The 13,892-nt window shown below is 51.4% G+C and overlaps 1 protein-coding gene across 1 annotated transcript; it reads left to right on the forward strand.

The window, feature by feature from the left end:
- The first annotated feature begins 2,513 nt into the window (after positions 1-2,513).
- On the forward strand, positions 2,514-12,976 carry SYCE1 (synaptonemal complex central element protein 1). Its single transcript, XM_028120038.2, has 13 exons — positions 2,514-2,583; positions 7,917-7,979; positions 8,611-8,670; positions 8,988-9,062; positions 9,700-9,747; positions 9,998-10,052; positions 10,757-10,846; positions 11,109-11,172; positions 11,956-12,022; positions 12,100-12,223; positions 12,298-12,408; positions 12,547-12,634; positions 12,867-12,976. The coding sequence occupies exons 1-13, from the start codon at positions 2,514-2,516 to the stop codon at positions 12,942-12,944; spliced, it is 993 nt and encodes a 330-aa protein (XP_027975839.2). The 3' UTR covers positions 12,945-12,976.
- Positions 12,977-13,892: the final 916 nt, after the last annotated feature.

Here is a 13,892-nt window from a genome sequence, read left to right on the forward strand (position 1 = left end):
TGAGTGTGTTTGGAGTTTCCACGTCTCTCTGGATTCCCCATACGTACAAAATTAAATTTTATTTTCTCCCGTTACTCTGTCTCATGTCAATTTGATTTTTACTCCACCGAGAAGGACCTTGAAAGAACAGGACATTCTCGCTCCTTACGTATTCATAACAAACCATCACAAGGAAAAATTAAGAAAATAGTATCACTAACAATTTCATCAAAAAATAATACACTATCTAGGAAAAATTTTAACCAAGATGTGAAAATTCTATACCATCAAAATTGCAGGATGCTGATAAAGAAATTGAAGAAGAGACCAATAAATGGAAGGATATTTCTCACTCGTAGATTGTTAAATATTGTCAAACTGTTCATTCAACCCAAAGCAATCCACAGATACAATGTAATCACGAACAAAATTCCAAAGGCATTTTTCACAAAACAATAACAATCCTGAAGTGTGTATGAAACCACAAAGGATCTTGAATAGCCAAACCCATCTTGAGAAAGAATAAGTTTTTGCAAAGCTATGGTAAACAAAACAGTCTTGATAGTATTGAGATAAACAGGCACAAGGATCACTGTAGCAGAATGAAATAAACACAAGCACAGATGTTCAATTACTTTGCAAGGGAGCCAAGAACACCCAACACAGGGCAGTCTCCTCAGTGAATACTGCGGGGAAGATGAGCCACAGCAATAGAACATAGTATGTTACACCATACACAAAATCCTGCGCCACACACACAAAGTAACTAAAAGACAGTTTTCCACTGCAGGCCTTTCCTCCACTGGGTCCTCTGACGACTGCCCGTCCTTACTATTCACTACACAAAGGAAGCCTCTGCTTTTTCCTCCCACAGCTCCAAATGTTCCTGAGGTTGAGGACTCAGCGGCACCTTCCTGGTGGGTCCTGTCCATAAGGATGCAGAACCACCTCCACGGGAGGAGAGAGCACGGATCTTTGGCATAAGCATTGTTTGAGCCTACGAAAATACCGGGAAACCTGACTCATATGAAGTCCCAAGGTTTGGAAGGAGCCACTCTTATGCCCTACCAACAGGAAAAGAGGTACCTCCTAGCTGGATACACTTCACTATCCCAGCAGGAGGAAAGGCTTCCTCCCCGCGCGCCACCCCGCCACAGCCCAGCCAATGAGAGACGGCCAGGGCCCGGCCAATGAGAGACGGCCAGGGCCCAGCCAATGAGAGATGGTCAGGGCCCAGCCAATGAGAGACGGCCAAGACCCAGCCAATGAGAAGCCACTACTCCTCCTGTCCCCCAGTTTACTCCAAAAGGCTTTCAGTTTCCAACAGCCCCGCCCTACCCCACCTCCTCTATAAAAGAGCCTCCTCTGGCTTGTTGTCAGAGTTACCTGTGGTTTTGCAGTAGCTGGGTTGTCCCAGTTGTAATTCTCTACTACCCCCGAATAAACCCATCTTTGTTTGGTAAAATAAATGGCACTTTTATTTTTAAGGTTAACAGGCATGATTGATTCTAAGGAACAACAAACACAAAAGAACCTCTGAAAACAGTGGAAGTTGTGCTTTGGTGAGGAACATTTACATTCAAAAGGAAAATCTCCATTTGTACTAGGAGGAAAGGCAGGACTCTAAATTTTTAGAAACTTCTATCCATGGGAAAGGCACCTTACAACCATACCCTGTTTATTCTGGCTGCCTGATGACTCCTGCTTCCACCAATATCCTCATCTTTAGCCCATATGGCATGTAAGGCGGTGGCTTTAGCCATTTCAGGGAATTCCTCCGTTTCCCTGGGTTTCTCCCATGTATATAGGAGGAATCCACGTTATTAAACTTGTTTCTTCTCTACTTCATCTGTCCTCTATACAGGGAGGTGTTAACAAAAGAAAATTTCAAATGAGTAAACTTAAAAATCTAATTAGCTTTATTAACTGATTCTTAACTCATGCAGCACCCAGTGTAGCAAACAGAGGACAGTTCCACTGAACTAAACAAAGGAAAGCAATCTCAAAGAAGGAATAGGAAGAAAACCAAAAAATATATTGACAAATGCAGTGTTTAGGTAAGAGTACTCTCCCAAGGGTCTGTGAGGAAATTTCCTACTCTAGACTCCAGGAAATTCCATGTTGCGTAGTTAAAGGTTACATTCCTGGGCTTACACCCCACATGAGCAGTGAGGAATATTGGCGGAGACAAGAATCAAACCCTAGATCCGTGGCGGGGCACAGGTGCACTCGCCGCAACCTCCACAGGCTCAGTAAAGTGGGGGCGGTTCTTCCAGAGCAGGTCACTGGCTCCTCAACCCGCCAATCGCAAGCCTGGAAAACCACATGCACCCAGCCCCCACCTCCTCTACTCGGAATGTGCGGCCCCAGACGCTTAAAGCATGCGCACTAGCGCCTCTCCCCAGCCGTTGAGACCGGTCCACTGCGCTGGGAAGCGCGGTGCGCAGGCCTGCTGCAGGAAGCCCCGCCCCGGGCGCGAGTTTCGTCCAATCCCCACGGAGGTGTTGCGGGCCGGGCGCGCGCGAGCGGAGAAAATGGCGGGGCGGCCGGGGCCCTCGGACGTCGAGCCGGCGGGAGCCACGGAGCAGGCTGAGAAGGCGGGAGGTAGTGCAGGGGTGCCCACAGGGGCGGCTGTGGGGGGGACGGGGAGCGCGCTGCCGAGGGAGGGTCGGGCCGCCGGCCGCCTCCGGCCGCAAGACCCTTCAGAAGCTCCGCTCTCTCGATGGCGTCGATGAGCCCTCACCCGGCGTTTCTTTTCTGAAGCCGGGCCAGACCGGCTCCGCGCAGCATCCCGCGGGTTTTCCTCCTGACGCCGACGTGCTGAGCGACGGTCCCCGGCTCAGGGGACACGGTTGGGCAGCTCCGCGCAGGTCCTCGGGAGTCCGAGGTCCCCGCCCCACGCGGAGGGGAAGGTGGGAGGCTGTCCCCGAGCCAAGCCCTCGGCTGCAGGACTGGCTCGTTCGTGTTCCGTGGGAGCCTCACCGCGCCCCCTCGGGACTCTGCTCCTGCCGGCTCATCTGTCCCCTGCTCACGGCGCCGTCAGCGGCACGGGTCTTGCTGGTTCCCTTCACACCTGCCTGCACGAGGGCAGCCTCGGGATCCGGGGCGGCTCCACAGTGTCCCTGCCGAGAAGAGGTCTGGGCCATGAGCCTTCGTTCAGAAAGTGTCCTCCGAGCAGGGCGAGGCCCCCAGAGACAGCCCCGGGCTGGGGACGAGTGCACACGCAGGTGACAACCCCCAGCTGGGCACGGATGCGCCCCCCGTGACAGCCCCCGACTGGGGACGGATGCGCGCCCCGGAGACAGCCCCGGGGTGGGGACAGATGCACACGCAGGTGACAGCCCCCGACTGGGGACGGACGCACGCCCCGGAGACAGCCCCAGGGTGGGGACAGATGCACACGCAGGTGACAGCCCCCGACTGGGGACGGATGCGCGCCCCGGAGACAGCCCCGGGGTGGGGACAGATGCACACGCAGGTGACAGCCCCCGACTGGGGACGGATGCGAGCCCCAGAGACAGCCCCGGGCTGGGGACGAGTGCACACGCAGGTGACAACCCCCAGCTGGGCACGGATGCGCCCCCCGTGACAGCCCCCGACTGGGGACGGATGCGCGCCCCGGAGACAGCCCCGGGGTGGGGACAGATGCACACGCAGGTGACAGCCCCCGACTAGGGACGGATGCGAGCCCCAGAGACAGCCCCGGGCTGGGGACGAGTGCACACGCAGGTGACAACCCCCAGCTGGGCACGGATGCGCCCCCCGTGACAGCCCCCGACTGGGGACGGATGCGCGCCCCGTGACAGCCCCCGACTGGGGACGGACGCGCGACCCGGAGACAGCCCCGGGGTGGGGACAGATGCACACGCAGGTGACAGCCCCCGACTGGGGACGGACGCACGCCCCGGAGACAGCCCCGGGGTGGGGACAGATGCACACGCAGGTGACAGCCCCCGACTGGGGACGGATGCGAGCCCCAGAGACAGCCCCGGGCTGGGGACGAGTGCACACGCAGGTGACAACCCCCAGCTGGGCACGGATGCGCCCCCCGTGACAGCCCCCGACTGGGGACGGATGCGCGCCCCGGAGACAGCCCCGGGGTGGGGACAGATGCACACGCAGGTGACAGCCCCCGACTAGGGACGGATGCGAGCCCCAGAGACAGCCCCGGGCTGGGGACGAGTGCACACGCAGGTGACAACCCCCAGCTGGGCACGGATGCGCCCCCCCGTGACAGCCCCCGACTGGGGACGGATGCGCGCCCCGTGACAGCCCCCGACTGGGGACGGACGCGCGCCCCGGAGACAGCCCCGGGGTGGGGACAGATGCACACGCAGGTGACAGCCCCCGACTGGGGACGGATGCGCGCCCCGGAGACAGCCCCGGGGTGGGGACAGATGCACACGCAGGTGACAGCCCCCGACTAGGGACGGATGCGAGCCCCAGAGACAGCCCCGGGCTGGGGACGAATGCACACGCAGGTGACAGCCCCGGGCTGGGGTCGAATGCACACGCAGGTGACAGCCCCCGACTGGGGACGGATGCGCCCCCCGTGACAGCCCCCAACTGGGGACGGATGCGCGCCCCGGAGACAGCCCCGGGCTGGGCACGGATGCAACCCCCGTGACAGCCCGCGACTGGAGACGGATGTGCACACGTCCCTTGTATGAACACCCCCATGGCTAAGGCCGCACCGAAGGAGCCTTTCAGTAAGGCTGTTTCGGGTGCCTCTAATCAACTAGTAGCTGAATCAGCTCCACTAGTGTCTTAGCTTGGGCTGCTCTAACGGAAACACCAGAGCCCAGATGGCCCTATAGACTACAGAATGTTCTTTCTCATGGTTCTGGACGCTAGAAGTCTTTTTTTTTTTTTTTTTTTTTAAAGATTGATTTATTTATTTTTGAGAGAGTGAGAATGAGAGAGAGAGAGCACATGAGAGGGGGAAGGGTTAGAGGGAGAAGCAGACTCCCCGCCAAGCAGGGAGCCCGATGCGGGACTCGAGCCTGGGACTCCAGGATCATGACCTGAGCCGAAGGCAGTTGCTCAACCAACTGAGCCACCCAGGCACCCCTGGACGCTAGAAGTCTTAAGACACAGGCACCAGCAGACATAGTGTCTGGTGAAGACCAGCTCCTGTTTTCTGGATGACCTCTTCTGGCTGTGTCCTCACAGGGAGGAAGGGGCAGGCAGTTCTGGAGGTCCCTTTTATAAAGGCACTCCATCCACCATCATGACCCAGTCACCTCCCAAAGCCCCATCTCCTAACACGGTCACATCAGGCCATAGTATTTCTTTCTTCTTCTTCTTTTTTTTTTTAAGATTTTATTTATTTATTTCTGAGAGAGAGAGAGAGAGCACAAGCAGGGGGAGCGGCAGAGGCAGAGAAGCAGGCTTCCCTCTGAGCAAGGAGCCCGATGTGGGACTTGATCCCAGTACCCTGGGATCATGACCTGAGCGAAAGGCAGACACTTAACCAACTGAGCCACCCAGGTGTCTCCAGACCATACTGTTTCAACACATGTTGCACTGTGGTTACTGCCTAGGAGGGTGTCGTCCTACTTCTGCACCTCACACGGGTATTATGGGGTAATGAAGCATTGCCTGCAACTCATTCGCCAGGTTCAGAAATGTTAGCTAATGGGGCATAGGAGCTATGTATCCTATTTCCACAACTTTTTAGTAAATTTGAAATTATTTTGAAATAAAAAGTAAAACTAGGGGGCTCATACTACACAGGCTATTTTGTGCCCTGGATTTTTTGTTACCAAGACATTAGTTGCCTCATTGAACAGATATTTATTGCCTGTCTGTGCCTTACCTTGTGGCAAGCACTAGATGTACAATAGAGAATAAAAACAGTGCAGCGGACTGCCTGGTCTATTAATAGTAGCACCTGAGAAAATGTTGCCCAAACAAAATAATCATTTTGGGGTCACTCAGAGAAATTTATTAATTTTAAAAAATAGAACCATATGCAAAAGTGTGTATAGTGTAAAGTAGACATTCTCTTTCTTGTCCTTCCAGTCATGCCCTCCAGAGGTGACTGCTTTTGATTTTTTTTTTTTTTTTTTTTTTGGTGATTCTGGCCAGAAGTTATCTAGACTTGGTATGCATGTATCTGTAGACTGACAAGTATATATTTCACCTCTTTTTGTAGCCATATGGGATTCTCTATACACCATTTTTCACTTTCATTTATTCTTTCTAGGGTCTCTTTCCATGTTAATACATACGAATCTACCTCCTTTTCAAAGGCTACACAGCATTTTGTTGCGGAGATGAATCATAAATTCTCAACTGATGGGCATTCAAGTTGTTTCCCACTTTTGACGTAACAAATATTGCTTCAGTGTCCTTTAACGTGCCTTTTGCATATTTAACCAAGTATAACTCACAAATTTCTAGAACTGGAATTAAGTCTTCAAAATGTTGATAGCCCTCCAAAAGGTCACATCCATCTCCACAGTCTTACCAGTGTGTATGAGTTTCCCCACATGATCTCACTGACCATTGACAGATTTATTAATCCTTACCAGATAGGTACAATATGTTATTTTTAGCTCATTAATTATGACTGAGATTGTACAGCTTTTCAAATAGTGACCATTTGTATAATTTTTGCTTCATTGTCCTCTCCTTTTCTCCACTCTTCTATAGAAATGATTGTTTACCTTCTTTATATTGATTGAAACATATTATGGAAAGATCTAAGCATATACAAAAGGAGAGAACAAAGTATAATTACCCCAGGAGCCCATCTTTCCACTTTACCAGTTATCAGCTTTTGGCCAACCTTGTTTCCTCTTTACCCTAACCCACTCCGGCCACTCATTCCACTACTTCATTTGAGGATCACAGGCATCATAGCATATCATCCATGCATATTTCCATGCATATCTCTAAAAGATAACTAACCACAATAGTATTGTCATATCTGAATAACAACTACATTAATTCCTTACTTTCATCAAATATCCACTCAATTTTCCAATTTCCCTGATTGTGTCATCAATATTTTTTAAAGTGCATTTGTTTGAATCAAGATCTAAATACTGGCCATTTTTGAGATTGATTTATATTTCTCTTTAATCCCTTTTAGTCTGCAAGGCTCTTCTTTTTTCCCTTTTCCCCCCAAATCTGTTAAAGGACGTGAGTTGGTTTTCCAATAAAGTTCCCAATCTGGATGTTGATAATTGCATCCCCATGTGTCCTGTGTCCCTGTATTTCCTCTGAATTAGTATTTAGGTTGAGAGGATTAAAAGATATTAGTCTGATTTTTTTGGCAAGAATCCTATATGTTTACCTCATTTGGCTCATAGTGTCCAGTTATCTTTATTGTGATGTTAGTACCATTAGTAATAATTGCCTAGATCTACCAGTTCACTAAGGGATTAAAAATAAGTGCCTATATTGGTTATAAACAGGTTAATATTTTACTGGGAGGCTTCAGAATAATAAGTGTGTATAGAATAACTGCATTTTTTAAACTGAGATGTCTTAATTTTCTTCTATTCTTTGTGGGATTTTTTATAAGACTCTCTAGAACTTTCTAGTTAATTAGCCATCTGCAGTTGCAGTGATTTTTGACTCCTTGTTTCCAGTTTTTTTTATACCCCTCCTTTTTTTTTTCTTTCACTATTACGTCATGAGCTTTGACCCAATCTTGAATACTACAGGCAGTGAAAGTTCACCCCTCCCCTTGGCCTGAGTTGTATTAAGGGGAAATCTGTGGCATGATTTCACAATTTAGAAGAAGTAGACTGTGAAATGGCCTGACTCATCTCTCATTCAGTATCCATCCACCTCAGGACAAGGAGCAGGGGCACCACTGTGGCTGGAGACCTGAGCGCCCCTCAGTCCCAGACCAAAGTTGTTGGACCCTTCCTCAGGCCTCTCACTCCTTCGGGATTCTGAAATGTTTGGTTTTGTCTCCACAGGGCAAGCCAAATCCTCACAGAAAATTGAAGACTTGCTGGAAATGGTGAAGAAGTTGCAGAAAGGTCTCATGTCTCCTCTGTAACAGGCACAGCCTGAGCTTCGGGATAAGGCAGAAGTGGATTCAGTTCCAGGCCTCACAATTCACAACCTTGGGACATTAATCCATTTGCTTTCTCTTTTAAAACTTAATTCTTTGAAGCAAAAATACAGCACCATGATTCAAAATTGAATTATGAGGGGATGGAGGGCGAGAAATTTTCCCCAAACCCCCTTGCTAGCCACCCATTTGGCCCCAACTGTATTCATTTAAATCCATGTTTTCACCTTCACCGCCCTTCCCTCCACCTTAGCTCTGCTGCTCTCTGCTTGCTGCTTACCAGCCTCCTTCCAGCCACATTCCCACCTCAGGGCAGGCCTTTACACTGACTACCTCCCACCCCACCCAGGAACTGCCCTCCCGGTGATTTGGGGCCCTTAAGAGGTCTTCCCATATCTGAAGAGCATGCCCCACTCCTTCACTTTTTAATTCCTTGCCCCTCTATGTTTTTATTGGCTGCAATTACTATGGTCTGACTCAGTATCTCTGTTTCTTTTTTACCTTGTCTCCCCTACCCAGAATGAGAGTCCCTGTAGGGCCCCCAAATCCCTCTACCTGCCCTGTCATCTCCACTCAACTTCCTTTCCTTCCTGCAGCGGGAAGCCTAGAGCCCAGGGTTGAAGTCCTGATTAATCGGATTAATGAGGTTCAGCAAGGTGAGCTCCGGGACCAGCTACATGATTTGCAGGGCTCCTTGTTAAAAGATTACTGAGTAGTTCATGACAGCAGCAGCAGATCATTAAAACCAAGGATGGGTCCATGTAAATGCAACTGCTATAGTCACATGTCCATGAACCTGGTGGTGCTGTCAACTGAGCCCAACAAGAAAGGCTTGTGTTCTAGAAGCCTGGTTTCTTGCTTTAAAATCTGTCCCCCAACCCAGATTTCCTGGAAGACAAATGAAAAATGTCACTGTTTGCAAGGAATAATGCAGTTGGAGGCTGCACTTACATTGTTCTGCTTTTTGGCACAGCAAAAAAGAAAGCCAGTGAGGAGTTGGGAGAGGCCCGGACTGTTTGGGAGGCCCTGCAGAGGGAAATGGACTCATGTAAGCATGCTGGGGGTCACGCAGAGGTCTTCAGTGTCATACCTTCCTGAACTCAGTATTCTGGACTCTTAGCATTCTTGCTGTGGCCAAGGGCTCCTACCCCCTCTCCAACATCAGGTCCTGCCAATCTCCCACTCCGTGGGTAGGAGTGTTCTCAAATTACTCTCCAAGCATACTTCTACCTCAGGGCCTTTGATAGGCTGTTCTCCCCCAGATGGTATAGGTTCCTATTGCCACACATCCTCATCAGCTCTTACCTTGAATGTCCCCTTCTCAGATAAACCTCCCCCAAGTCATCCCATCTAAAGACAGCACTCTGTCCCCACCTGATCACATTCCCCTTACTGCCTGTGTTTCTTTGTAGCTCATATACCAGTTCATGTGATGTGTTTTTTCTCCCCCCTCCATGTAAACACAATGGCCTTCTGCAGAATCCTCACAGTCACCTTTATCAACCCCAGGGCCCTCTGCTGCTTACAGGGAGTGGGCTCAAGAGGGGAGGGGGCTCAACTCAAGGGGTCCACATCTGGGATTGGGGTAGAACTATCCCAGACTGCCTGTGCGGTGAGGGGCAAATGCACTCCCTGAGGGTGCAGTGATGCACACTGAGGCCTGAATGTGTTACTGTGTTTTCCAGTGAGTGGAGAGAAAGTACGCCTGAAAGAGATCTTGAACAAAAAGCAAGGTAACTGAAGCTACTCTGTCTCCAGACTTTTGCCCTTGTCACCCTGCAGAGGCCAATCTCTCCATAGCAGCCGAAGCCCTTTGGAACCTGAATTAGCTTGCATCCCTCCTGTGGCTTCCACCACACTTGCAGTAAATGACAAAGTCTTATCAGGTGTCCACAAGACCACACGTGATCTGACCCTATTATCAATACCCAATCTTGGTGCTTTGATGCGTTCTCATGGGGCCCTTGGCTCCTCTCCTTGCAGAGACCCTAAGGATCCTCAGGCTCCACTGCCAGGAGAAGGAAAGTGAGGCACAGAGGTAAGAGCTTCCATCTGGGACTTGCTCTGCCCTTCCCCTTCATTGTGGTGGAAAGCAGAGAGGGAAAATCAGTCCTGGACCCACAGGTCAGTGTCTCCCTCTGAAAAAAGGAGAGGCCAGAGGCATGTCTTGGCCTCCCCCCACCTTGGCCCCAACAGTGTGCAGTAGTGTTAACAGTACTCTGACTCACTGGGATAATCATTCACTTGCTAGAATATCAAATGCTTTAAGCTGTTATTTATGCCTGTCACTCTTCCTAAAATCAGCTCCTTGGTCTCTGTTCACTCATTTGTCCCTTCATTTAGGCATCAAGGCACCCAGTGTCTTTCCATTCATCTACTATCTTTCCATCCACCTCAATATTTGTGAATCCATCTCTCCACTTCCTGAGCCTTGATTTAGCTCATTGTGTGACCAGAGTCCCCAAGCCCACCAACATTGGAACTATATGGGAAATTTGGATGAGATTGATATGTTAGTGTGTGCTTGTGCACCTGACTGTGTCTGTCCATGGTGATCTCCCTGATTTCACAACAGTATTTCCAGGGGACACGTGCTCATGCCCCCCCCCATGAAGTTATTAGAGAAGGACCTTGATCTGGAAAGCCAGAACAGACCCCAGGAGGAGGCAGAAGCCCCACCCCAGCCCTGTCTTGGGGAGACATTCAGAGAATATGACTGAGAGCTGCCTTGCCTCTTCCCAGGAAGCAGACCATGCTGCAGGAGTGCAAGGAGCGAATTTCTGCCCTGAACTCCCAGATTGAGGAAGAGAAGAACAAACAGAGGCAACTGAGGTAAAGCCCAGTGCCCAGTACCAGGCAGGGTGGGGGTGATGTGCTGGGATGTGTTGTGGGTGCTGGTAATATTGGGGATGGGGGTTAGAAGAGGAGCTGGCTGAGCTGAGGCTTGGAGGGTCAAGGTGGTGAAAGTACTTCCTGCAGAGCAAAGAACATGGGCAAGCCTCCCAAGGTCTGTGGATGAAGACCCCTGGCCTGGACCAAGGTGAGGAGGAATGTCTCAGCCCATGGCCCCTCATCATGTATGGTTGGTCCACAGGTTGGATTTTGAGGAACAGCTGGAGGACCTGATGGGCCAGCACAAGGACCTCTGGAAGTTCCATGTGAGTCACTCAAAGCCGTTCCTCCCACCTTCCACATCTTCCCTGGAAGTCCCAGGCCCAAAGCTCAGGGTCACGCTGCAGGCCTCCTCCCTCTCTCCTGCCACACCCAGCTCCTGAGCCAGCGCTGGTGGTCATACGTCAAGATGGCCCACGTCATCTTGGCTCAGTCCCCACACCACCCTCACCACCACCCGGTGTCGTCCTCTTCGCTGGTCCTGCCCATTGCCCTGGCCCTTCAGTGGCCAGGAGGAACCCTGACGAACCCAGGAGAGGTTATCCATGAGGAAGATCCATGGATGTGTTTGCAGCCATGACTGGCACAGGGCAGGTAGTGGGAAACAAAGGATCCCAGGTGCCAAATAAAAGGGGCAGAGAGAATCGCTGTTAGGGTGGAGGGGCTCAGTGAGAACGCCACACAAAGGGAAGAGGAGCTGCAGTTCAGGTCTGGTGACTGATTCTCCAGGGAACAGTTCTGATTTGTAATGTTTTCAGGATGCCCTATAATAAATACTTGCCTCACACCTGATTTCAAAGCTTGCAAAATCCATGAACCACCTCACGAGCCCAAGTGCAGCATCACCTGTGTCTGGGGTGAGACAGTTCCAGGTGGGGAGAAAATGGCCAGTACAAAGGCCCTGAAGCTGGAACACGCCTTGTGTGCTCAGAGACCCAGAGTAGGAGGAAGTGAGGCATGCTGAGTAGAGACCAGATCCAGGGAGGCTTCTCTGAGGTGCAAGGGAGGAGGCTGAGACACATGGACAGGCCTCCTCTCTACCTACTCAGAGGCCAGAGCAGATGGCCCGGGAGATTGGCACCCTGGACAGCAGCAAGGAGCAACTGCTCAAGGAAGGTGAGGCCTGGAGAATGGGGAGGCCCGGCCCGACCCGGCCCTGCCCTGCCCTGCTCATCTGTCCCTTCCTGCTGCAGAGAAGCTTGTGGAGGTGAAGCTGGAGGATGTGAAGCATCGCCTGTGCTCCCAATTTGGGGCTGATGGCTGCTCGACCATTGCTGAGGGGCTCTTTCTCCGCAGCCAGGAGGCTGCAGCTGCAGTGTAAGAGAAGGATGGCGGGGACAGGGAACGGGGTGGAGGGAGGGAGCCGCCACTGCTGATGGTCCTACCCTCAGGCATCTGTTTGAAGAGGAGAACAGGAAGGCCCAAGAGCTCCTGGAGGCTGCTGCACATCACCATGAACAGCTGCAGCAGAAGTGCCAGCAGCTGCAGCAGAAGAGGCAGAGGTGGGCGTGGAGGCCCTGCCCCCAGTCCCCAAGGGGAAGGTGGCTGAGGGCGTCCCTGCTCCCCTTTCAGCTTATCTCCTGGTCTCTTCACACCCTCTCCCCCGACCCCACACTCCTACCCCACCCTTTTCTGTCCAGGCTTAAGGAGGAGCTGGAAAAGCTTGGGATGCAGATCCCTGCTCGAACCCCAAGCAAACAAGAGGAAGGGGCTGGCCCAGGAGAACCTGTGAGTCCTGGAATGAGGTGGCAGGGAGCAGAGAATAGCTCATGGAAGGAGCGCGGTACAGAAAGGCGAGGAAGGGGAACCACAGTCCTCAGGGGATGGTCTGTTCTCACAGGGCACAGCCAAGACAAAAGTGCAGAGGCTGGCCGTGGTGGGTGACAAGGGGCAGGTCCCAGTGAGCTGTGGGCACAGGGTTGCTTGGAGACTTCCCTCCTCAGACCCTGACCTCCCACAGGCCAGTCCCAAGCCCCTAGGAGTCATCGAGGAGAAAGACCCAGAGCTGCCCACCAAGCAAGGCCCTTTGCCCTCCTAGGCAAGGAGGACTCCCCCTGCCCTGCAGCATATTCCAAGAACTTCAAGAAATAAAAGCACTATTTCAGTATAACTGCCTCAGCTGAGTTTGTGCAGGGGCGGAAGTGTTTGGCCCAAGACCCTTGACCCCCGAGACTTGGTAAAGCCTTGGCCACATCTCCTCTTGGCCTCAGCCAGAGTCCTGCAGCAGGACTCTGAGACTCACTCAATAAGTGCTTCCCTAACCTCATAGTCTCTGCTCTGCTCATTTCTAGGACTTAACACACAGTTCTGGGTCTCCAGGCAGAAGGGTGCACGTGCTGCAAACCCACACTGATTGTTTCAATTCCTTATTCAGGCCTGGACTATACAGAATCCCAGAAATCCCAAAAATGAGGAGCAAGGTGCTGCGGTTCTCAGCCAGTCAATCCCCTGCCCACAGTCCCCACCAATTAGCTGAGAAAGAGGAACGTAATTGGAGGCCAAGTGTAGTTTGCACTCTTGTGGGCACAAAGTATAAAACCGAGACATGTGTCACTATCACATAGTATGTTAGAATTCCTCAGTATCCTGGGAGTCAATTCACCTAAAACTATTGTGCGCTTTTGAAGTATGTTTCAAAGCACATAAATGCACTCACCCAGTTAAGGGCAGCAAGGGTAGTCAGAGTCTGTGATCCTAAGCCAAATACAGTGACTGAAGAAGAAAGAGATTCCTTCTCTTGAAAGGCTCCCACATCTGGGTAAGACAATAACATGGTGGGGTGGAGAGAGGTCCAAACAGGCCCCCAGTCTGGAGAGCACTGTCTCTATGGAAGAACGGAAAAATAATGACCTGGAAAATTAGACACACTAGGCATCAACCTCCCAGTTTTCTAACTGAGATGGGGTTAATCAGACCTGTGACATAAATGAACTGGTAACATCTCATCAAAATAACTCGTATCTCCTGGAAAGTGGTATATTCCCCT

This window comes from Eumetopias jubatus, unplaced genomic scaffold (genome assembly GCF_037043125.1).
Source record: "Eumetopias jubatus isolate StellerSeaLion01/CBP00866 unplaced genomic scaffold, mEumJub1_p1.0 scaffold_17, whole genome shotgun sequence".
In the NCBI taxonomy this organism is placed as follows: Eukaryota; Metazoa; Chordata; class Mammalia; order Carnivora; family Otariidae; genus Eumetopias; species Eumetopias jubatus.